Source organism: Ochotona princeps, chromosome 1 (assembly GCF_030435755.1).
Source record: "Ochotona princeps isolate mOchPri1 chromosome 1, mOchPri1.hap1, whole genome shotgun sequence".
Lineage (NCBI taxonomy): Eukaryota > Metazoa > Chordata > Mammalia > Lagomorpha > Ochotonidae > Ochotona > Ochotona princeps.
Window position 1 is genome coordinate 131,628,217 of NC_080832.1, and position 26,586 is coordinate 131,654,802.

General features: G+C 45.3%; 1 protein-coding gene across 1 annotated transcript; it reads left to right on the plus strand.

Moving 5' to 3' along the window:
• Positions 1-11,423: 11,423 nt before the first annotated feature.
• Positions 11,424-14,797, plus strand: LOC131481427 (uncharacterized protein C2orf78-like). The gene is made up of 2 exons (XM_058670399.1): positions 11,424-11,718; positions 12,808-14,797. The coding sequence occupies exons 1-2, from the start codon at positions 11,424-11,426 to the stop codon at positions 14,775-14,777; spliced, it is 2,265 nt and encodes a 754-aa protein (XP_058526382.1). The 3' UTR covers positions 14,778-14,797.
• Positions 14,798-26,586: the final 11,789 nt, after the last annotated feature.

A 26,586-nucleotide genomic window follows, 5' to 3' on the forward strand; every position in this document is an offset into this window, starting at 1 on the left:
AAGAAATTCAAAATCCATGCATTATTGCCCCACATCCGGGACTTTGGGCGGGTGGGAGACTGGGTGGGGATTCTCCCTCAACATCCCTCTTTACCTCAGATACATAAACAGTATAATAAAAATATATATTTAAAAAAATCCATGCATTGATACACATTTTAGAGTGTACTGTGGTGCAAAATGAGAAAGTCATATACAGATTTGTTATAACATGCATGGCCTTTTCAGGAACCTTTATACACTGGCTCTACTGTAACATCACATTCATGGCTTAGATGCATTTGAGTTTCTAGGTTTTTAACATTCATCTTGGGGGCTTAGGGAACACTTAAGCATAATCTTCCCTATTTTGATGGACTTTACATACACAGTTCATTCTGTGGAATTAGCACTTTTGGATGAACATGAACTAATTCCTATGGTCTGACCTGGTCAGTGAGACAGTTAGACCTGAAGGTCTCTGCGGTAAGTGATCCAATCTGCTGGGTCTCAGGAAACCACAATGCACGCCCCCGAGCAAACGGGGAAAGGACACTGGCAGCCCATCTGTGCAGAGCAGCTCTTTCCTCTCTCCAAATACAACGCATCACAGGGCCTGGTCTGTGACCAAGTAGGTTATCTCCAACCATGGGGGAAAGACCACACAGAATAGCAGCTAAAATGAATGGAGTTTTAAAATAGACATTATGTGCTGAAGAAAAAAAAATAGAGATTGTACATCTGTATACACTGAATGCTAATGGTCTGGGACTGTTTTAAAGCATACTGTGTATGAATGAAATGGTCATATTTTCATTTGATTATTGCTTACAGGCCTTGCCTATATTTCTGTTGAACTAGGATTCTTCTATTTTACACTTGCCAAACTTTATTTAGTGGAGCATTTCCCTATAATGTAAATTGAAAAAAATGGTTATCACAAAAATGAAGGAAAGAAGGAAGGAAGAAATTAAGAAAGAGAACAGAAAGAAAATAGACATGAAGGAAGAAAAAAGTGGAAGGGAAAAGAAGGGAAGGGGCGCATCATTGTATTCTTGGAGTTCTATGAACTACGTTGAATCTGTTCCTTTGCATTCATACCACATTAGCATGACAAACTGCTGAGAACTGCACAGTAAGGAGATCATACATTTATTGTGACCCTGAGAATCAATGGCATTAATAAATTAATATATATATTGCTACAAGCTGAATACCTTTACTTTCCCAAAGCCAGCATTATTACCAAAGGAGAAGTGAAGAGGCCTTAGTCTTCTTTCTGCAAGTCTTCTCACATCTCCATCCCTGACATTCTGCCTTCTAAATACACAAACACAGAGACTCGATTTTGGCAGGATCTGGATCATCCGTCAGCATAATGCAGATATTGCTGCGAGGACAATGCAGGGGAAGAAGGTGGTCTGATAAAACATATTCACAGCAGCAAAGAGCCTATTTTAATGGATTTTACATGTGTCCATTTCTTTTGTTCTACCCATCTTTTGTGCAAAATGAGCTCCAGACACATTTTATGGGTAATTTCACGTGTAACCGTTCAATGCCTACATGTGATTCATACTTGTCTTTAGTACAATTATTGTGACCTGGGAAAGTAGTTGAGGATGGACCTGAAACCTTGGGACTCTGCACCTGCATGGGAGAGCTGGAGGAGGTTCCTGGCTCCTTTACTGTAATCTGCTCAGCGCAGCACCATCTGTTACCATCACTGGGGAGTGAATCATCACACAGAAAACTTCCTCTCTGTCTCTCCTCCTCTCAGTATATCTGACTTTGCAATAAAAATAAAATAAATCTTTAAAAAAAACAAAGAGGACTGATGTGAAGGAGTACACTGCCTGTTAGAACTGTCACCACCTTGGCCTACAGTTTGTGTTTCAGCAACTCCACTTTTATTACAGCTCCCTACCTGTGGCCTGTGAAAGCATTAGAGGATGGTCCACACAAGCTCTGGGGCCCCTGAACCTACAAGAGAGACCCAGAAGAAACTCCTGGCTCCTGGCTCTGGACCTACTTAGCTCTGGACATTGTGGTGACTTGGGGATGAAAGATTTTTCTCCCTGTCTCTCCTACTTTTCCCTCTGTAGCATTTCCTTGCAAAAGAAAACCTTCAAATCTTAATAAATAAAGGATTGAGTAATAGACCAAATTTTCCTAGCTGTACCTGGATACATCATCATATTTAATGTCAAAAACAATATCTTGTTCATAAATTTGTTTCAGTTCCAGTGGTGGTGATTTGTTCAGGGTGTCTACTCAGGGTACACGGATTTGCCTGAAAATTTTTTGCATGAAAAGATTCTTTGTTCAAAACGAGGTAAACTACTCTGCAAGATGAGGATCAGTTCTGTTGTGGGACAGTTGTCAATCCACAATTACCTGTCAGCTTGAGGATTTCTTTCTTCGTGAAAGAGCGCTTGCTGCTGGACACCTACCAGCTGCTTTGAGAATCACGCCTGAGAATGACTGAACTGAAAAAGAAAACAAGTGACAAAGATTCACATCTACAATTTTATATTTATCAAGAAATTTTCCTAGAATTGATTTATATAAAATTTGGGGGGATGACATTTTCCTAAATGATGAAATTACAGATGTTCTTGACTTTGAGTATAAATTTAAAATTATTCAAGGCACTTTTAGTGGCGTTCTCTGGCTTTTATGGCTGCACACATGAAAATATGCATTTCCGTTAGTGCGGATGTCAGGCACATGATGGGGCATATGCCGAGGAAAGTGAATAAGCACAATTAAAAGAAACTTTTTACTCTACTTGGCTCTTAGCCTTGGAGCATTCTGGATGAATAAAGGGAGAGAGAGGGATAAACACACCAGCTTGCAGCATCTCAGCCAAAGGGAGGAGGGACACATGCAGAGAAACTGCAAGGGAAAGCCATGTGACCACATGATGCCCTGCATGGGATACTCAGTGACCTCCACTCGACTCAACAGTTCAGCTACAAAAAGAACTATTAGGTTCATTTTGGGCCCTTTCAAAGTTGCAGAGGTTCACTAGACAGATCACCTAAATGGTTTCAGTGGACCTGGGATGGCTCCATTGGAAACCTATGGCATTTTCGCCAACACAGGTCAATGTATCAATGTGTATGATGTGCTTTTAAATATCATACAAATCTATCTAAAACTCTTCATTGGTTATATTAGTGACGACAGTTGAGATAGGCTGAGGAGATCTCCCTACCGTAAGTGCTGGTTGGTTGGAGAAGTCTGTCTTTACAGGAATCCACTTCCCCAGAAGTGAATAGCACCAGCGCTCTTGAAGAAGCTCTTACAGCACTCCAGACTCGCTCTCCACTCAGTCTCCTCGTCTCACTGGGAAGATGGTCTGCCTGTTGGCCATTTTAGACCTTCAAACTGCCAGCTTTGTGACATCATTCAGCCATCAAAACTGGTACCACCTGGCAGAATCTTGTGGTTGTCATGGAACCATCTATGAATTAATCTGGATCATTAGACACAAGTCCAGTGAGCAGTGCCCAAGGTCCAGTGACCAGTCTACCAATTGGCCAGTGACCTTCATACGGGATATAGCTGCTCTTTAGTACTGGCTACTCAGACATCCTCTGGTATCATCTCCTCAGTTGATGTGACCTTGCCTTTCTCAATCACATCAAGTAAGGGACAAAGATGTAAAATTTTTTACTAGATATTTTTCAGCCTAAAGTAAGTAGTAGAGCCAAAACTACTAGTTCTGGGAGAAAGTATGGAAGCAGAAATGTGGATAATTCATTTCATCTTTGGATTTGACATTCATTGGCTATGTGACTGCCACAATCATCTCTCTCACATAAAATTCAGTTACTTCATTTTAATTCATGCAAGGAAAAATTCATGATAACATGGATTGCCACTAAGGATGTACCATCCTAAAAACCTCGCATTGTCTTGGTTTTTTCGTTTTGTTTTTGTTTTTTGTATTACCTCTATCAGTAAGAATGAACCTTAGCAGTCTTGAAAACAACACTAAAAATTGATCTTAGAGGCCAACCTGATGGCATGGAGGGTCAAGCTGCTGGATTCTTCCAGGAATTGATACCAGTGATGATTCAAATCTCAGTTCCCTGTCCATGAATCTCAAAAAGCCAAGGAACATGTTGTGAACCCTTCTGTCACTGTGTGCATTGGGAGACATGGATTCAGCTCCTGGCTCCTGGATCTCTGCCCATGGTGGCCACCTGGGGAGTGAAGCAGTAGACAAAATATCAATACTCTCTCTTCTTCCATTCCTTACCACCATTAATCTGACTTTCCAAAATTACAGAAACCATTTGACTATTTTTACTCTCTTAGGCATCAGGTTGAAAGGATATTTGCTTTAAACAAACTATTTGACTCTAATAAGGTGAAAAATGGAGTTTTCAGTGTTCTGGTTTTTTTTTTTTAAACTCTGCATCAATTTCTACCCCATATCTTTCATGAGAAGTGTCAGAGAGATATTTGTCCTGGATAGGTGCAGGAGCAGGGCTTATTGACCTATCAAGTCAGACTCCAGAACTTCTGTCCATGCCACACCTTAGTCTTCAGCTGTTACCGCTCAGCACCAATGTCATGTGTCTCTGGTTTTGTGCATGTTCCAAAGGCTGACATCTGCTTCAATTTGCTCCTCTATCAGTAAGGCATATCTTGACTTGCATGATGTAAGGAACCGGTTTCATCATGCTCGAATCTCCTGGAAATAACACGACAATCCCATTTTGACAGCTGAATCCTTAGTAATACAAGAATATATAATAAGTGAAAACAGTCACTTAATTGGCACAACTTTGGTCACTTGGGATTCCTGCTTGGCTCTCAGAGTTCAGAATGGAGGCTTCTCTGCCTATCCTCAGTGCATCCCAGGACAGGGAGCTCAGCAGTAAAGTTTATGCAGGCTCTGACAGTGAAGAATCATGGGCATCTTCTTTCATCTGGACCATGCCATCCCTAACTGTTCCCTCACATGACTAAGGCTCACAGTGTCACTGTGCAGGGGAAAGGTGCTTCTTTAAAGAATTCTTCTGGTATTTCAAAAAGGCAAAATGACAGAGAGACAAAGAAAGGGAGAATGAGGATGGAGACAGGGAGAAAGAGGAAGAGGGATGGGGCAAGGGAGATGGGCAGAGATGCCCAAATCACCTCAACCATGTTGGGACAACTATGACTTTTGAAGGTCTTGGCGATGAAAATTTTCTGGATGTTGAAGATGATGACCAATCTATATGTAACATTAATTATGCTTTGACTGTTATGCTCTGGCTGTAATAATAGAAATATTACCATGATTCAGACTGGTATCTATAATCGGGGATATTAAGGCATAGAGGAATAACACATAAAGCAACACTTTCATCATACCTATTTATGTGTTTTGCACCATCTTTCTTTTTTTTCCATTTTTATAACATGTTATAGAGCTCATAAAACAGTGCTTGTATAAAAATTCACACAAAGTTGCTAGAAGCATACAATTTCCAAAAAAATGTCCTGGTTGTTTGTTACATTCAATTTTCTAAGGATGCACACAACTCAGTTGTAAAATGCAGACAATAACGTGGTATTTCATTAACTTTGGTAAAACTATTCTCATGGTTTTGTCTCCTCACAGTAGTAACTCTGAATCCACTTTGTGCAGGATCTGCTAGTACTAGGGTGTCACGAGAAGATTAAGACTGGATCTACAAGAGGCAGGGATTTCCCAGGAGCAGGAGCAGCCCACCCCAGCCACACAGCAATGTCCATCTTACACAGCTGGCAGGGGGACAGCAATGTGGCCCCCCATTCAGGAGTTTCGAGGTCCCCTCTCGGCTGGGCGAGAAGCAAACCTGGGAGCAGGAACAGGAGGGGAGTGCGGGGAGAAGGAGGTGGGAATAAGGCCATCGCAACAAGACCCACGTGGCTGTGCTGTGGGGAGGTCAGGGCAGCTACGAGGATTCCCCCACAGCACGGAGACTATCAGCTGCTTGATGCTTGCTGGGCTGCAGCCACCCCTCTCAGGACTTGAAGGTTGGGGCCAGCACCCGGAGGTGAGACACATGGGAGCGCAGGAGAGCGGGCACAACCTGACCCTCCTGGCAAGCAAGAGCTCGCTGTCTGGAGAAAAACACAGCCACAGCAAGAGGAAGCAAGCTTCGGACAAGGGCTCACTCATCACTGTCTTCACAAATTTGGACTGCCGCCTGCTACACATCATCACAGCACTCCTGTGGTCAAGGCCGGGGGCTGCCTACACATTCCACAGAGTGTGTTAGACTCCAACAGAACACCGTGTAGCTCTATTGCTTCCTTTGGCACAAAAGTCCTGGGTGCCCCACAGGCTCCCTGAGGCCACAGACAAGGACAAGGGTGGGAGCAGGGGGCGGGGCTGGGATCCAGCATGGTGAAAGTCTTAAGGAAATCACCAGAACCCAGATGCACACACCAAATTAGAGACACACTCTTTTCCTAGCAATGGTTGCTCCCCAGACTTGGGGCGACCCGGGGAGGCTGTGCAGGTGACAAATCAGAGTGTGCTTCTGAGGATGTAGGGTCAAATATGCCCTGTACAGAAGAGTGGGGCAGTGTTCACATGGCTTGGAATCCTGTCTGAAGCGGGTTAGCCAGCACCATTTTCCATGATATGTTTGTTCTCATAAACTGTGAGTACCTGTGCACTCACATCCACTAGTGTTGCTGTTTGTTATACAGCTCTAAATGAACAGATGTCCTCTAATGCACTGATTAAAAGTCATTCATTCAAAAGTGATCTGGGTATGTTTTGACTCACAGTCTTCACTAAAAATGTAGCAGTGTACAAGAACTCCAAAGTAAATTCTCTGTTCTTTTACATGTCTTCCATAACCCAATGACAATGTAAATCATCAGCTGGACTGGGCTGTACGTACACTCTGGGCACTGCACCAACAAATTCACACACCAAAAATGACAATGGTCATCGCTGCTCTTTTTTCACTTGATCTTAACAAAAAGACAAAGAAGTGATTTGTACATTCTTGCAAAGACAAGTATAAGTGTAAATAGTATGGTGTGCTATTATTACACTGAATGCACACATTTGCATCACATAATTTATTCATTATATTTGTGACAAAATGTGAGATGAACCGTGATAATCTCCCTACTGTAACTGCTGGGTGGTTGGGGAAGTCTGTCTTTACTTCCCACTTCCCCAGGTCTGAACTACAACTGTTCAGCTCTGTTGAACATGCCATGACGCCTCTCCAAGACTCCCTCCACTGACTCTGCTAGTCTCCTTGGGCAGCTGGCCCTCCCTGGAGGCTCTCACAGGTCTTGAAACCGCCTGCTTGTCACATCACTCTGCCACCCAAACTGTTACATCCAGGCATAACCTTGTAGCATCCATGGAACTGCCTGTTATTCAACCTGCTGCATTAGACAAGAGTCCAGTGAGCAGTGCCCAAGGCCCAGTGACCAGTCAACAATGGCCAGTGACCTTCATACTGGACACATGTGCTCTTTGGCACTAGCTATCCAGACATCCTCTGGTATCCTCTCCTCATTAGCCTTAGCTGCAGTTGATGTTTATTCTTCTCTACAATGAAAGATAAGGAACAAAACTGTGAATCTTTCAATGAGATACCTTGCATCTAAAGTGAGTACTAGAGTCACAACCCTGAAAGTGATGATACAAAGTTGTGCATCATAGATCTTGAGACTTCATTTTACCTTTGGCTTTGAAATTCATGGGCTATGTGTGTTTTCCAAAGCCATTACTCTCATGCAAAATCTGTGGCTTCCTTCGAAGACATAGGAGAAAACATTGGCTGTTGTCTCTGATCCCTTTCCTTTCTCAAAGTGAACTTAAGAGGCTATTAGGATAGGAAATAACATCAGATTCCTTGAGAGGGTTTCCTCATCATGAGAGAGAAAAAGCGTGGACATGGCATTGAGCTACCCCATACTGCAACCAGCTCAAGGCCATGGCATTTGCAACACTCTGGGCAGCAAATAAAAGGATAGAAGTGACTCACTGTCTCTTCCCACTGTTACACTCTGTCACATTATTTTGCATAAATAAAATAAATCAATATTTGAAATGAGGTTAAAAAGGCTGATATGTGTTGTAGCCTGGAAACTGAAGACAAATTAAGCAAGAAACAAAAAAGGTCAAGTAAAAAAATTAGAACTTTGAGTAACAATCTACACACCACAAACGCACTTGTAGACGACAAAATGATGCTGGGCAAACATACTAAAGTCACGCTCTTCATGGAAAAGAACACATGAGAGCTTCTAAACAGCCACTTTTTCTAATTTTTAAAGGTGAGTTTCACAGGGAAACTAGTCATACATTATCAACTGTCTAAGGCTAACTACATTTTCATTTCACTTAAAGGCATAGCAATACACACATAGAGACATAGGGAGACAGGCAGATAGGTAGAGGAAGAGAGAGAAACAGGGAGAAGAATACAAGGGAACTTCCAATCCACAAATGACAGCAAAGGCCATGAGTGAGCCAGGCTGATGCCAGGAGCACAAAACTCCTTCCAGGTCAGGTCTCCCATACGAGTGGCAGGGCACAGGTACTGTCATCATTACCTGCTACATTACAGGAAGCAGAGGTGCTAGAACTTAAACCAATCCTCTGAGAGGGAGGTACATCTTGTAGTCAGTGTCTTAATATACTCTATCATAGCCCTCCACTTGCAACAGTATTTTTAAATGGTTGACTTATCTGTTCTCCTAACACATCACACAACCAAGGGACATCAATGTGCCACTTGCTGCAAAAGAAAACAACAAATATGCTTAGACATCTTTTCCTCTTACTCTCTGAAGTGTGTGCTAATGCCATGATATGGTGCTTCGCTAACACTCAGCTATTCACGTTGTCTGGCTCTAACCCCTGCCATGGCTGATGTAGAGAATCTCAGAGTTCCACAAACTACAGAGACTGTTTACAAGAGGCAGAGACTAAAGAAACTGCCACACTGCACGAACATGATGAGGGGAGGGAGAGTAGCTTAAATAACTCTATTACCGAAGAAGGATGGTGGCACGTCTGCACATCCAAGCATGCCAGTGTTAACAAATGATGGGCAAAGGATCACCACCAGTGGCCGGGAGAAGCTCAGCTGGCTGGCACCTGGATCTCTTTCCTCTCCACCGTGTACTTCCCAAAGAGGATGTCTGCTTCCAGAAGGGGACAGCAGGGAACACCCTAGCGCAAGAAAGCAAGAGGAAGTGTTGTCCCCAAAGAAATGGCTAAGAGCAAAGGGACAGGGAGAGCAGAAAAACAATGCCCCACCAGCTGGGCCCACCCAGCCCAAGCAAGCTCGGACTCAAGCAGGGAAACTGCAGCACAAGAGTGCCAGACCCCATCACTCCCTACAAGGTATACCCATCACACTTCACTCTACCTTTCAACCTCATGACAACAAGAATTCTTGGAGTCTTTCCTTTGGTCTTTACAAGCTGCACGGATTTCACTAGTCAGACAAACAAAATGATTGCTGAAGAGCTCCAATTGCTCCCTATGGATGTCCACTTCCTCATTCCTCAGCTCTACCCACCTCCCTCCAGCCAATCTTCTCCTCTCCCTGGAATTTTGCCTTCCTATTGGCTATCTCTGACCTTTCACCTGCCTCTCCAGTGACATCATTCTACAGGCTAAACTGCCCCCCCCCACCTCATGGAATCTTGGGTTTCCATGGAGTTGTTGGTAAACAACTTTGGATCATCACCAGTGGCAAGTGACCAGTGGTCAGTTGCCAGTGACCAGCGACCTCGTATTGGACAAATGCGCTCTTCAGCACCGGCTACCCAAACGTCCTCTGGTATCGCCTCCTCAGCGGTTTTACCTACAGTCAACGTATCCTCTTCTCTGACCATGTCAGGTAAGGGAAGAAACTGTCAAGGATCTCACCAACATTTCTGGTTATTTTGATAATTGGTCAGAATGAGTAGTAGAGTTAAAACAGCTTGGAATAATGAAGAATGTATCAGTGTAAGAAATGTGGAGACTGAATCTCAGACTTAGTTTTGAGATTGAATGGCTACCGTGTGACTGAATATAGTCATACTCTTATGTAACCTTGGTCCCCATATGACACATTAGAAGAGTAGACTGGTCATTCTCTGTGCTGCCCTTATTCTGTGATGTTGAATCCCAGAGGATATTCACATTCAAAATGAACATGAGAGACTACTTGAGAAATAGCTTTTACAAACCCAGGCATTTACTCATGTGCCAGACATCATAGTTGTGATTAAATGCTATCTTAGCAGATCATGTAACCCAGGATCAGAAGTCAGGCTTGAAGAGGACACAGAAGGACCCTTGGACTGAGCACAGGGCTAGTTTCTAGGGAGAATTCAAGCAAATATTGCAATGAGGCCTGCACAAACAAGCTCACACGCTAAAGATGAACTTGGTCAGTGCTGTGCTATTTTATAAGGGACTAAATGTAAAGGGACACAAGGATGCCAAGATCCACAGTTGGACCTCTCTCTGTCTCTAGTGTCCATACAGACCAGGGTCCTGGGGAGGGAGAATGCGCTGTCAGCTGGTAGAGATGATCACAGCATACAAGTCCTTGAGCTAGCCAGCCTGACCTCTCTGAGACTCGTTTCTCTCACCTCTGTACTGAGAATGTCAGAAGCTATGTAGAGCCCTTCCAGTTGTATAAGGCTTCAGCACCAGCAATCTTTACGAGCCAACAGAAAGGCAGGCTCCAGGGAAAAACAAAGAAGGACCAGGTTTGCTTCTAGTCTACATGGCAAAGTATAACTTGAGTGTCTTCCATGTTGTGCACAAGGCAAGAATCAAGCAAGCCTATCAGAAGGCAACCAACCTGCTGGCACACTTACAGCCAAACACAAACTGATTCTTGGAGCCTGAGGGAGTACTGGGCTTAGTTGCTTTCCAATTGCAATACTGTGTGGATCATGGTAAGACTTGCTCAGCTCATCCATGTTTTCTCATCTGCCTCTTGCTTCCTACAGAGAATCCCCCAAATCCACCTTTCCTCGGGACTGCAACTGCCCTGCCGCTCTCCATCCCCGCAGGGAGCAGTGCAGCTCCCCTAACAGGAAGCCTCACCAACTTCTCCACAGTGTCTGCCCCAACGGTCGGCTCAGCATGGCTACTGTCATCAGCAGCTGCCACCTCTTTCCAGCCACTCATGGGCAGTGCCTACCTTTACCAACAACATTCAGCCACAACAATGCCCTCTGCAGTGCCTGCCCAGAGCCAGACCTCCATGTCTGCTGCCTCCTACCCAGCTGCTCTACAATGGCAGCTCACAGCAGGCACTGCACAGAACCCCTCAGCACTCGAGGACTTCACTCAGGGCACTCGCACCAACCACAACACAGCTGTTCCTTGCACACTGATGACAGCCCCATCTCACCAAACCACAGGTGCCAATGCCACGGTCCCTCTCTTTCCATCACTCATTCCGGGCATGGCAGCTCAGATTCCTAGTCAGGGACATGGCTTGTCACTTCCATACCTGCAAGCAAGCCAGATCCATGACCATCATCAAGCCACAGTAGGCTCTCTACTCTCGGCACAACCTGGCCCATGCCTGCAAACCTATGGCCCTGTGACACACACAGCAACTGTGGCCTCTGCACCTTACCCAGAAATGGTGATGGTGCTAAGGCAGATTCAGCCAACTCATGACACACCACCAGTCTCAACCTCTGCAAGCTACTACTCTGGCTCTTCACAACCCATCACAGGAACAACATTTCAAGGTGAGTGGAAACAAAATGGTAGCAAAGGAAGAACATCCCAAGAGGATCAAATCTGCATTTCAGAGGGACAGGTCAGCAACCATCACCTAGCTCAGGCTCTGCTTTCTCTTTTTCTGTTGCTTTAAAACATGTACTTATCCTTATTACAAGCAGAACTACAGAGAGAAGGAGAGAGAAGTAGAGGGAGAGAGACAGAGAGAGATTAGTGACGCACTGCTTTATCACGCTAAAAGGAAATGACAGTTAGAGCTAGTTCAGTCCTTGAAATCAGGAGTCTGGGACTTCTTCTGAGGCTCACTTCAGAGTGTGGAGTCCAAGAACTGGGGACACTGGTGGCTGCTTTCCCAGGGCATTAGCAGGGAGCTGGATCCTCAGTGGAGCACATCCTGATGCTCATGTTGATCCACCTGCTGTGCCAGAGACCAGCCTTCAGGGCTCTCCAGTTCAACCTCTATGGAAGAACACCTAATAGCGATGGGACTGATCAGAAATAACTACAAATAAATCCAAACAGGGCACGTGACAGATAAGAAATTTGCCAGGGCCACAGCTCATCAACCTCCCAAATATCCCAGGCCTTCCCAATCTGCCTTGCTTTAGCCTCTTGTTAAGAACTTCAGAGTTGTTCATGTGTTAGTGACTGTTTGTGTGTCCTTAACTGGAACCAGATGTAATAGCTTGTGTTCAGAGAGCCTGTCCAAACAACACAGGTCCACACTCTGCCCTTGTTTAGGTAGTTCATGAGGAATAGCTCCAGCCTCTCTTAGCCAACGTCAGGAGGTGTTCTTCCCTCAGGAGGGAGGTGAGAAATGAAAACATACTTATGAGAATGGTAGGTTCTAGAAAACATTTCAACCTTTTGCAAACATTTTCCTTGTACTTGCTATTAACCACACTGTGTGGAGAATAATCAAGCCCATAATCACAACAGGGACAAATACAACACTGAATGCCCAGAGATCAGTCCATAGTCCTTAGAGAAAGTGAGCTGAAAAGCTTGACCTGTTTCTGGACGTTACCTGAATGCTACATGGCTGTGGGGTGGGAGTATGTCACATACCACACACTGATGTCTTGGTTCCTTTACAGTGATGGAAAGCTCCCTGGGGACGCAGACTTCTCAGGGAGTGCAACCTTCAAGGCAGACCCTTTGTGTGCCCCAAACGGCAGAAGCTTCCAGGTCCTGCAGGAGCAAAATGATCCGCTTAGTGGACACTGACCTACCACCTGAGCTAGGACACATTTCCAACAGAGCTCCCACACATAGCCCCACTCAATTTTGGACGTTGCCACCAGGCCTAAGCAAGGAACAAACAGACAATGCTAATCTGCCAGAGACTGAAACTCAGCTTCCACAACCTCTGCATACTGTCCAGAGCCCAGGACAAATCCAAGTTCCTCCACTGCTGCCTTGGGAAATCCCAGACAGTCATCATCTTCTGGCTTGCAGTGATGCTTCTCCTAGCCAAGAGCAACAGCCTGGCCCCACCATTGCTGACCTCCCAAACAGCAGCCCAACTCGCGATGGCCAACACAGATCAGAAGGTGACACTCCAGCTAGCAATGGCTTTGCAGACATTCCTGCGCTGCCGCTGAAGAACATCTGCCTGCCCAGAATCTTCAGTCCCTTGATAGATCCGGACCAACCCAAAGGTGAGATGGAAATGAATGCCACGGAGCCTGCAGCCACCAAAGCAGATGAGGTGCAGGACAGTATCACAGACATACAGGCTCCTTCCACTCAGCACAGCAGGAAGAATAAGCACAAAGCCACAGAGCCTCTCCACAGTGCACCCAGGGCCAAGATCCCACCAAAGACCCCAGAGCACCTCATAGAAGAGGGAGAAGTGGTTGATTGCAGCAATGAAGCCAGTCACAGCAGTCCTGTCAAAGAGGCCCAGCAAGCTAGCAACAAGCCTCAGAAACCTGCATCCAGTAGATCCAGGACAACCAAGAGCCAGCGGCAGGTAAAGGACACGACCAACAAAGGACATAACACCAAGAGACCTGAGCACAGCAAGCACTCAGGCGACAAAGGCAAGGCCCAAGACAAGCCACCCATCCCCAAGACATCGAGGAAGAGAAACCCACCAGCACTTCCACAGGAGACCTTCCAAAAACCTCGCAGCCGCCTCGGCATGCACATGATGGAGTCTGTGCAGGTGTTTCACGCACTGGGCAAGAAGACAGAGAAGAAAATGGGCCACTCTCCAACCAGGATGCTGGCAAGTTCCAGCCACAACAAAGACCCCCGTAAATCCTCAGCTACAAAGCCATGGCTGAAAACAGCCCAGGAGGGCAAAGGTCCTGAGAAAGCTCCAGCCAAAGACCAGAACCTGGACGATGACGTTGAGAAAGGCCACACGTCCCCATCTGTCTATGAGCTGCCACCACCAGGAAAAGTCAAGTTGATTCCTCTGCCTTTCCCCACCACTGTTGAGAGGCAGAGGCCTAGGCCGAGGCCTCGACCTGTTCAGCAAAAGCCACAGTCTCTTTCCTCCCATAAGCCCATAGGGGCTACCCATGACCATGCCCAGCCTGAGTCCACTAACCCAGCTCAACAGACTGCTGTCACTCCGGCTCCACCAACTGCTGCTGGTGCATCACCCGTAGCTTCTGTTACACCAGCTCAGCCCACTTCAACCAATGCAACCCGACCAGCTTTGAGAAACCCTCCCCAGCCTACTATCCCTCCATCAGTGGTGTCTAGGCCTGTGCCTCACCACACAGCATCTTACACTTCAGTCAAGCCACAGCCTAGTTCCACTGCTCTGCCCAAGCCACCACCCATGCCTCAAAACCCTTTTCTCATCCACGATTTCAGCCAACAACCAAGACCATGGAGGAAACCTGAGATGATTGGCCCTTTAGTGTCAACTCCCATCACTGCAGAGCAGAGGCCAGAGCGTGAGGCTATGAAGAGGAGGGCTCAACTAGAGCGTGAGGAAGCTGCCAAATACACCTCTTGTGGAAAGTTCCAATACTTCATTGAGAGGGAAAAAGAGATGGATATCTCTCTTTACTATGGTTATGTAACCAAGAGCTGCTTCGAATCCTAGGACCACTTTGGTTCCACATGCATGCATACCTATAGGTAGATACCAATTTCTCTGTTTCTTTCTAACAGTTCAATCATTCAACATTATTAAGGTAATACAATTAACTACAGTAGAGTTGGTAGCATTTAGCATGAGAGGATTAGACAATGGGACTAGGCAATAAGTAAGTGTTTTGCATTTTGTGATGCTGTTAATTGTGGGGTTTTTGTTTAGCTTTGGGTGGCTGTTGTTGTTTAGGTGGATGTCTTGGTGGCTAAACATCTGCATTAGAATGAACCAACTCAAAAGTCACTGAACAAATAGGAGAAAACAGCTTGAGAACTGAGGAAGGAGAAGGGGTGGGGAACCTAATTAGAAATGCTAAAGGAGAGAGACTTTATGGGCTTAAGAGTTCAGCTATGAGGAAATGGCAGTAGTAAGAAACTGAATCCGATGCTAAGACCAAAAAGGGAAAAGGAGGTACAATCTGTATAAATCTGACAATGGCAGAAGAATGGTCAAGAGAGCTCTTAACAAATGGGCTCTGGCCCATGCCCTCCTCTCACACAGGCCATTCACAAGATTCAGGCCACATCTGTAGCAAACATGCCACATTATCATATCAGGGAAAGGCATGTGAAACAATGCAGGGTCCCACATCAGGGCAGTGGCCAAAGTTCACAGCTTTCCTCAGGGAGTTGAGTGAAGTGCAGTGGCAGAGGCCTCCCGGACAGGGACTGGTATAGGTGAAAACTAAACGTCCACGAGCCCACCACCACCCCCCTCCCACACACACACACAATGATGCGCTCAGAAACATCAGGGAAGCAGAATGCACTGACACCTGGACTCAAGAGTGCCGACCAGCAGGGGAAGTAGGCAACTCCCTCAGAGGTACTGCTCCTTCTGTCCCCCAAACACAAAGGCCCTTTACCCCAGTTTCTCAATCACACTACAAACCCACAGAGCACCTAAGGCAGGAGGAGGGAAGGGAGCAGAGGTGGGTGGTGGTGTGCGGCTCTAGGACAGAGGAAGGGGAGTTTACAAGGTGGTATCATCAAAGGTCCATAGCTGAGACCCTAGAGCCTTGTTTCACAGGCACACAGGGTTACACACGATAGATCTGCTGTTAGCTATCAAATGGGACATGCACACTCAACACTTGACCTACAATGGATGTCTGCATGCCATCCTATCTACTACTGAAGCCTAGTATATTATAGTGGCTGCACCAGTCCAAGTGAAGCCGTTGATGAAAACACAAAACAGTCATTTCTCACCATATATGAGACACAAAGGACCAACTCCTATGTACCACACTAACATGACACTCTACCTCAGATAACATCTGCAACACCACAAGGTGAACCTTCTCATTCTACTGAATGTTTTCTATGGAGGCAGTGGACAGGGGTCCCAGACCTTTGTATTCATCTACAGGAACAGTGGGGACAACAAGAGGAAAGCTTGGAGAGAGATGGTCCTACTTCCATCTCGGGTGTGTGCAATGAGGGAGCACCATTCCCTGGTTCTCAGCAGCCTGGAAAGGGGAATGAGTCCACGATGCCATCCTCAGGTCCAGGGAGTGTGGCACTCCATCTCCCTGTGTGGAAAGGTCATCTAATAGACACTTAGACAGTAGTGCCTAGGCTGCAGGAGGATTGGCATTCCATGGGTGACGTTAAGCTAGCTTCCTGCCAGTCCCATTTCCTGCCCTCTGCAGAGCTTTCCTATCCTTATGATCATGGATTACAGAAGAATGTAGATCCATCTCTTCTCATTTAGCTACATCCTGCACATCGGGGAAATAGGTCATGCATGTCCCAGGATTCTCAACCCCTCCCTAGCTCATCTAATGTGCCCATTACATAGGCTGGGGACATTGCGGCGGGGCCCAAAGCCTCTGTCTCCTGCAACGTCATCAGCACCCTCAGCAGTCAGTGTCCCCTGTTTGTTTCTTGAGGTGACATCTGAGGTCTCTGAACAGTTCACAGGAGTAGGCTGACTCCTAATTCACTTGCACCTGGGCTGGAATCTCTCCCTTAGAAAGACTCAGCATAGGAGGTGCTTCAACATATGCAGTGTCAACAGAACACACAGCCCTGAGTTCTGATCTCTGAGATCACAGAGCCCTTTGCATCTAAGACCAACTGCACATGAAATCACAGCCTCCATTTCCACACAAAGCTACATCAGTGGCCCACAACCCCAGTGAGGATCCTGCCCTTAGGGAGATGCACTGCAGGTGTAATGCCACCAAATACACAACCCCAACCAGGACCCTGTGTTCCTCCTCCCTGTCCAGCATGGTGGCACACCATGGGTGAGGCCTGCCTAAAACACACCAGGTGGCACAGTCAGCTCCTGGACTGCCCAGTGTAGCAGACCAAGGTGGTTCTGTCTGATACCTCTGCATCAGGGCCCTTGCCTGCCACAGCTCATCTGTGAGTGTGTCCCTAAGTCAGGACGCCAAGCTCAGCCCTGTGCTTGCAGAGTGGTATCCATGGGTGCCACCTCCCTAGCAATGTGAAGCCCCAGGACCATTACCATTTTCTCATCCACAGCACTTTCATCTCTGGAAGAGACTTTAGATTTGGACAAATCAATCTGCATTCCGTACTCCCTATACACCACCACAAATATCTTAAGAATTTGCCTTCAGTGTACACAAATTGAACTAAAAGGCTAGCATTATACCTAAGCTGGGTATTCCTCGTCCTGCGAGTGCTAGCAACCTTTCAGGGCACCAGTTCTTTTCTTGGTCCTCCACCTCTGATTTAAATACCAGGTCATGGCCTGGGAGAACAGTGCAGGACGACGCAAAGTCTTGCTGCCCAGCATGTCTATGGGACACCCAGAAGAAGTTCCTAGTTGCTGACTTAGCATCGCCTCAGTTATGGAGGGCCTGCCTATGTGGGGCCTGAGCCAGCTGTTGGAACATCTAACTTTCAGTCTCTCTTTCTCTCTGCAAATCTATCTTTCAACAACAATCAATAAATCTTAAAATCTAGGAAATGAAACCATAGAGAATCTGACCTCAAGTTTCTAAATGCTCTCACTTCACATAGCTTCACAATTTCTCTTTATTATCATGTGTATACACTCTTCCCAGCCATCACTGCATAGCACTCTGCTGTGAAAACAGACAAAAGGCTGCAATACCTAAGAAAGCAGAGGAAAAGAAAGCAAAACAAGACTTTGTGGCAGCCTGGAGCAAGTTAGTGTCTACAAAGACAGTCTCTCTTGCTTGAGGGCAAAGTCAAGTCCTGGCTGCCCCACTCCCTGTCCAGCTTCATGCTCATGCACCTCAAAGATGGACATGGCCTAGTCTTGGGGCCTGCCATCCATGGGGCACCTGATCCAGACTTGGCTCATGTAGTCACTGCAAGGTGAACAAGAACATGGAAGCCTTCCTGGTCTTGCTCACTCCCTCCCTGTCTCACTCTCTCCCTCTCTGCCTCTCTTTTTCTCTCTCTCTCCCTCTCTCACTCTCTCACTCTCTCCCTTTCTTCCTCTCTTCCATTCTCAATCTCTCCCTCCCTCCCTCTCTCACTCTCACTCTCTGCCTCTCTCAGTCTCTCCCTCTCTCTCTCTCACAATCACTCTCTCACTCTCTCTGCCTGCCTCACTCCCTCCCTTCTTCCCCATCTCTCTGCTCCAACTTTAAATAATTATTAAAGGTAGAATAGAACATGGAATATTCCTTACAATGTTGAATCATTTATAACAGAACAAGGCAAAAGGAAAAGTAGAAAACTCAGAGAATTTCCATGCAATTTCTATTCTACAGCTATTACATTGGGTGCCCTAATCAGATATTGACAGAAAGTGATAGGGCAAAATGCGTCTAGCATTATCCCCTCAGAACAGAATCCATGGCAGTTTCTCCAGAGTTACATTTTCTTCTTTTTCAACACTGAGTTTATTAGTGCACAACGTTATACATGGTATACACCTTCTAAGGTTCATTTTGTTTTCACTCAAAGGGTAGAACAAGAAAGAGAGACAGAAATATACAGAGAGAGCTTCCATCTGCTGGCTCACTCCCTAAATACCTACAACCACTAGGGCTGGGCCAGGCTCAAGCCAGCAGGACAGAACTCCTTCCAGGTCTCCCAGCCAAGGGGCAGGGATCCAAACAATTGACTCATAGCTGATACTCACCACGATGTGTTAGCAAGCAGCAGGAATGGAAACAGAGGCAGCAGGACTGGACCCAACTCTGATATTGGAGATAGCATTCTTCCATTGAGTGCCTTAGCCCAGAGTCCCACAACGCGTGCAGTGGTGGTCTGATGCAGGAAACACTTAATGAATTCTCTAGTCACCTAATACAAAATACAGACATAGTATGTCACGTTACTTTCTACAGAAACCACAAAAAATGCACAGGAATCCCTTTTCTTCTATCCCCTCCACCCAACTATACCCTACCTTCACTACTGTTGTGTTATAATTATGTTCCTCCTTGCACCCACGCGTGGCAGACAGAGAGTTGCCCGGAGGTCCCAGAGTCTCATGTGTTCACTCACCACTGTAACAGCCACACTGCATGACCCTGTTTGAGAAGGCAGAGCATAGCCCAAATGCTTCTCACATGGGAATGAATGGGATGGCGGCAGATCTGCGTGGCCCAGGGAACCACAGGGGACAAACAATGCACAAAACACTCACAACCAGTGGCTAGGAGAGGGAAGGCTGGCAGTCTTCGGCGTCTTCTTGCTCTCCAGGGTTGGCTTCCAATTTCTGCTTCCAGCAGTGGACACCAGGTAAACACCCGTGAGTGCAAGAACACAAAAGCAAGTCCTCTCTCAGAAATTCTGGTCAGACATATGGGACAAACAACAAGTAATACCAGCCCAGCACAGCCCAGCCAAGGCCAAGCAAGTTAGCAATCATGCAGAGACACTGCAAGGCAAAAATCATCAGACCACACCATTCCCTAGAAAGTACCCTCAACAAACAAACTTCACTCAACTCTTCACTCTAGTTAACAACAACAAAAAAAGAACTATTTCTTCCCTTTTTGAGTCTTTAAATGTTCCAGGGTGTTTCCTAGTCAGATCAACTAAATGGTTTCAGTAGAATTTCAATGGCTCAACCAGAAAGTCTCTCTCCTCCTTAGCCAAGACAAGTCAATGTGTGAATGTGTCAACTAGGATGTGATATTGAATTATGCATGTGGGGTCCTGTATAGTGGCCCAATGACATCTTCCCCTGCTTGCAAGCACCTGCCTACCATATGGGTTCATTTTGTAGCCTAGCTGATCCACTTCTGATGCATCTCTCATCTCATGGCCTGAAACTCTGCAGGCAAGTCCCTGGGACCCTGCACCCACATGGGAAATGCAGAAGCTCCGAGCTGTGCATCTACAGCATGCAAACTATCTCACATGTGTGCATTCTCACTCCCTCCCTCTTCCACTTTCTAACTCTCTGTCCCTCTGACTTTCAAATAAATATTTAAAATATGACCTTTTAAGTGTGATAGGATCAAGCAGAAAACATTTAAATGCACATGAGGTAGATGACATAAAATAATACGGGTAAATCGTGTGCAGAATTCATGGCAGTTTCAATACTCTGCAGCTATATGTTGCTAATTTTTTTTTAAATTTGCCTATTCTTATTTGAAAGGCAGTCTCTACAGAGAGAAGGAGAGACAGAGAGATCTCTCCTCCACTAGTACATTTGTCAAATAATCACTAAGATTCATGATAAATCCATCTAAGGACGGAATCAGAGAGACTGAACTGATTGGGAAGTTTTGAAATATGCCACTGTGTGCACCCACGTTCTGATTTTCCAATGGAGCTCTGATTTGTGCACTAGTTGTATAAAGTACAAATGTTACTTGATTAAGTGTTCACTGGTTTTCAACTTACATACAAGGCAGCGCAACAGAGAAAGGGAGAGATACAGAGGGGAAAATGCAAAGGTTCTTCCATTCACTGGCTCACTCACAAAATGTCTGGCAAAAGATAGGGCTGGGCAAGGTTAAATGATTGTGGAAGGCCAAGACCTTGTACTGACAATGTTATGGGGCTGGTGAGGGCTGGATCCGATAACTGCCACACTGGATGAGCCTGATTGAAAGAGGGAAATGTATCCTAAATACCTCTCACACATGGAGGGACAGGATGCTAGCAAGTCTGCATGGCCCAGGGAAAGAGCGAGGACAGGCCAGGGCAATCTGTCACAGCTAATGGTGAGGAAAGGGGGCAGGCAGTCCACTGAGCTTCCCGCTCTTTAGTGTTGGATTCTTAAAGGAGATCCCTGCTTCCAGTAGTGGACAGCAGGGAACACCTGTGAGTGTAAGAACATCAGTGGCAAAAGCATCCTTGAAAGGCCTAACAATCTCGCATTTTGCATAAAGGTTGCCTTGTATCAGAGACAAGATATGATGTTTGTGCTTTGGGGATTGGCTGATTTCATTGAGGATAATGATCTCTAGTTGGGACCAGTTGCTTGCAAATGGTAGAATGTCATTCTGTTTCATGGCTGAGTAGTTTTCCTAAGAGTAGATGTACAACCCTTTCTTGATCCACTCCTCTTTGGATGGACATCTGGTTTGTTTCCAGGTCTTTGCTCTTGTAGAGTGTGCTGCTGTATAGGGAGGGCTACAGCTCACTTCCTCATGTGCAGATCTCATTTATTTTGGATACATCCCAAGCAATGGGATAACTGTCATGCAACAGAACTATTATCAATTCTGCTAACACTCTCCTTGCAGATCTCAATCATTGGTCTACCAGAACACACATCAGCAAAGGATGTGACCATCTTCCCACAACCATGTCAGCAGATGTTGTTAGCAGAGTTCTAAATGTAGGCCACTCTCACTGGGGTAATGTGGAACCCCATTATGGTTTTCATTTGTATCTCTCTGACACTGGGGAGCCTGAGCATTTCTTTCATATGTCATGTGAAAACGCCATGTGAATCTGTTCTTGACAGTTGGCTTCCTTTGCTGTAGAGCAGCTTCTTAGCTTGATGTAGTCCCATTTGTTTATTTTGGCTTTGACTGCCTGTGCTTTTGGTCTCTGTTTTTAATAGTCTTTCCTTATTCATGTATCTTGCAGAGTCTTCCTACATTTTGCTCTCATTGTGTGATGGTAGTTGGTGGTGGATTAAGGTCATTGAACTATTTAGAGCTGATTTTGGTATATAAGGTGACAGGTGCAGCTCATGAGAAGTGCCTCTGCAGGATGCTACCCAATTGTCCCAAGAGCAATTGTATAAGACGCTGGGATTTATCCCTGGATTGTCTTCGCTTGCCTTCTCAATGTCTAGCTGGTTGGACACATGTGGACCTCATTCAAGTGCTTCTACTCCGTTCCATTGATGTTCTTCTCCGTGTTTGTTCCAGTACCAGAACCAGATTGTATTGATGGCCACTACCCTGTAATATGTTGGAGGCCTGGAATTGAGATTCCTTCAGCTTGATCTTTTTGATTCAGGATAGCTCTCACTATCTGTGGTGTCTCTTGTGTTTCCAGATGAACTTTGGCATCTTTATTTCTGAGAAGAATGTTGCTGGGCTTTTGATTGGCATTGCCTAGAGGCCTGCTTGTGTGGGCCCTGGAGGAAAAGGTGATTGCAGGATTGCCTGGGTACCTGCAACCCACATGTAAGACTGAAATTGAATTCCTACCTCCCAGTGTTGGGATCCAAGCCAATGTGGGCATTAGGGAATGAGCCAGTGGATGGAAGGTTAAGTCTCTCCCTCAAGCAAGAACATGATTTAATTTACTGAGTAATTTTGAAAAGCATAGCAAGCAAGCCCTTCTACAATGCTTTAAAAAATAAGTTGGGATGAAGACGATGTTTGTGTGTTTAAAGATACACTGTTGTTACACAGTTTAGCTCTTCACAGTGTTGCTAGTGCAACTGAGTATAACTGCTGAATTCTCCAATTGCACATTGGTGTTTCCATGTATAGAATCAGTAAAGCATTTCCAATTTTATATGTAAGAATTAAAACCAACAAAATCCAATGATATAGGAAATAAACAAAGGCAAGACACAAAGAACATCAGCGCAAGTCCTGTCCCAGGAACAATGACTACAAGAAATGGAAGAGAGAGCAAATGGAAGACGCAAAACACAGCTTGCTGCATCCCAGCCAAAGCAGCTAGGACACGTGGAGAGAAACTGCAAGGGAACAGCACCAGACCCCATTATTCCCTGCATGGGACACCCAACAAATGCAACTCTACTTTTCAATCCAGTTACAAAAAGAAATATTAGTTGCCTTGTGGGCTTTTGAAAAGTCACAAGGGGGCCCGGCGGCATGGCCTAGCGGCTAAAGTCCTCGCCTTGAACGCCCCGGGATCCCACATGGGTGCCGGTTCTAATCCCGGCAGCTCCACTTCCCATCCAGCTCTTTGCTTGTGGCCTGGGAAAGCAGTCGAGGAAAGCCCAAAGCTTTGGAACACTGCACCTGCGTGGGAGACCCGGAAGAGGTTCCTGGTTCCCGGCTTCGGATTGGCACATACCGGCCCTTTGCGGCTCACTTGGGGAGTGAATCATCAGATGGAAGATCTTCCTCTCTGTCTCTCCTCCTCTCTGTATATCCGGCTTTCCAATAAAAAAAAAAAAAGAAAAGAAAAGAAAAAAAGAAAAGTCACAAGGCATTCTCTATGCAGATCAAATAAAAGTTTTCAGCAGAATTGTAATTGCTCCATCTGAAGTCTACATCATTCTTGCCAAGACAAGTAAAAGTTAAGTGTAAATAACAGGATGGGCTATTCAATAGAATGCACACATGCCCATGAAACTTTTAATTGATTACATTAGTGACAAAATGCGAGAGAAACTACCAAACTCCTCCTACTCTAACGACTGGCTGATTGAGGTCTGAACTACAACTGTTCAGCTCTGTTGAACATGCCAGGACAACTGTCCAAGACTGCCTCCACTGACTCTGCTAGTCTCCTTGGGCAGCTGGCCCTCCCTGGAGGCTCTCACAGGCCTTGAAACTGCCTGCTTGTCACATCACTCTGTCACCCAAACTGTTACATCCAGGCATGATCTTGGAGCATCCATGGAACTGCCTGTTATTCAACTTGCTGCATTAGACAAGAGTCCAGTGAGCAGTGCCCAAGGCCCAGTGACCAGTCAACAATGACCAGTGACCTCCATACTGGATACATGTGCTCTTTGGCACTAGCTATCCAGGCATCCTCTGGTATCATCTCCCTAATATCCTTGGCTGCAGTTGATATTTGCTCTTCTCTACCGTGACAGGTAAGGGACAAAACCCTGAATGCTTTCCAGTCGATTTTTGCAGCCTGAAGCGAGCACTATGGGAGCAACTCTGTACATAATTGGGACAAAGTACTGCACCAGGAGTCTGCAGACTTCATTTTACCTTTGGCTTTGCCATCAAGGGGCTATGTGACTTTGCCAAAACCATTACTCTTGTGTAACATCTGTGGCTTCCGTTGAAACCTTAGGAGAATACATTGGCTGTTGTCTCTGATCTTTCCATTCTCACAGTGGTCCTTAGAGGCTATTAACACAAGAAATAAAATCAGACTCCTTGAGAGTATTTTCCTCATCAGAACATACAGAAAACCATCCAGGTGCTATAGAAAACAAGCCATAAACACCAAGACCTCTCAACAATACTAGTGTCCCTCCACAAACATTGCACTTTGCTACTCTGATGACTTAGGCTATCAGTAGGGACCTAGCATCTGAGTATCATCACGTTGAGTTGCTGGCTTTTTTTTTTTTTTTTTTTTTTTTTTTGCCATTATCTCTTTCCAACATGAGGAAATTTGACACTCTTGAACACAACACTAAAAACCGGTCTTAGAGTCACAGCGTTGTGTTACAAAGGGTTAAACCTCTGGCTGCATTGTTTGTAATGCAATAGCCTCATCCATATAGGTAAGCTCCTTCAAAGACCAGCTCCTTGTTAACAAACTGCAGAAAACAGATAATGTTCTGAACACTTCTGATATTGTGTCCATGTTGTAAATGTGAAGGAAGCTCCTGGCTTCTGGATTTGCCTGGCCCAATGCTCGCTATGGTGGCCACACAGGGAGCCAAGTTTGGAGAGGAGCCTCACTCCTTACCACCACTAATTTGAGTTTCAGTTCAATCTATCAATTAAACAAGCAATCTTTGCAACAGATGTATTCCTGTAAACATTATGCTCTCTCACATGACCAAAGATGACAAGCTCACTCTGTAGTGAAAGCTGCTTATTTCAGGATTTATTTAGGTATTTCAAGGAGTCAGAATTTCAGAGACACAAAGGGGTGGAGGGACATGGATAGGAAGAAGAGAGACAGGGAGAAAGATGAAGAGAAAAAGGAGAAGGGCGATGAGCAGACTGGAGAGCTGGGAAATAGCTAGAGGGAGGATAGGTGGGTAGAGAGAGGGACTGGGGAGGGAAAACACTTGATCAGTCATGGAGTTCCCAAGACACAAACCGGCACCCAGGCTGAGAGCCAGCATGCTGGCAGGAACTTCACCTTCTATGGCATATCTCCAACACCAAGTGATTTGTTTCATCATTCCTCTCAGATTCCCTTAGTAAACAGAACATCTTTTTGGTTTCTGAAGTAAAGATACTTGCTCTGCATTAGAAACACTTGATTTGAAGTTAGTATCTTTTTTAAAATGTTGTATCTTATTCTGCAACAAGAACAGAAATTCCTTCAGTGACTGATTTCAAGTAAAACACTTCTTGTCATTTTAGTACTGTTTTACTCCTGACAAAAGAGTACTTATGGATTAATAGTCATCGGCTGTCTTTAAAATAGGCAAAGAGAAAAACCTACCTAGAAAGAAAAAGAAACAAGGCCCACATCTATATTTCTGTACTCACAGAAATCCACGTTGGGACAGCTATGGCTATTGTAGGCCTTGGAGGTACATTTTCCCTGGATGTTGAAGATGATGATGATCTAGCTTTTGAGGAAGAATATAAACACCTTAATGATGCTTGTAGTGTTATGTTCTGGTTTGTATTATGTAAAATCATGTGTTATGACAGCTGTAGCTTGGTGTATGCCTTAGGCCTGACATTTTCCTGGAAGCTGAAGAGGATGATGATATATAAAAACACATAAATGTATCAGTCTAAATGAGGATTTTAGTGTTATGCTCTGTGGGTATTACTTGAAAATATTATTATATTCAGATTGGCAGCTATAATTACAGATATTAAGATATAGAAGAATGACAGAATAAACCAATCCCTTCATCATGCCTATTTATGTTTTTGTACCATCTTTTCATGAAGTGTGTGTTCTCATACATTGTGAGTACCTGTTCACTCACATTCACTGTGTCTTATTGTTTGTGATACAGCTCTAAATGATTAGATTTCCTCTAAAGGTATGATGAAAAGTCCTTCATTCAAAAGTGTCCTGGCTATGCTTTGGCTCACACTAACAATGTAATAGTTAATAGCCAATGTAATAGTTAATAGTCACTTTAGCATAGTAAATCTGGCATGATAAGAGCACTCCAAAGGAAATCCACTGTTCTTCCACTTGTCTTTCATATCCCAATGACAATCTAAGTCATCAGCTGGACTGGGTTATGTGTACACTCTGGGCAATGGCCTGTGGCCTGCACCTACAAAATCACACACCCAAAATCACACCCCTGGGCATTGATGGCTCTCATCACTAATATCCAACTGCCGCTGGGGTATCTGGTCATTGCAACACCGCTCCACTGTCTGCACTGCTTACCCATGTCCACGGGGGCTCCAGGTGTTCCTCTGCCATCAGACTGTTCCCTCTTCTTTCCTAAGAGTGTGCCCTCTCTGCCTCACCATGACTAATGAATGATTCTCCATCTGTTT

What these genes read in the sequence shown, in the direction of transcription:
- LOC131481427 (XM_058670399.1), top strand. Translation starts at nt 11,424, where the DNA reads ATGGCAGCTCAGATTCCTAGTCAGGGACATGGCTTGTCACTTCCATAC. An exon ending in CACAGGAACAACATTTCAAG is followed by an intron (nt 11,719 to 12,807) that starts GTGAGTGGAAAC and finishes GTTCCTTTACAG; the next exon opens with TGATGGAAAGCTCCCTGGGG.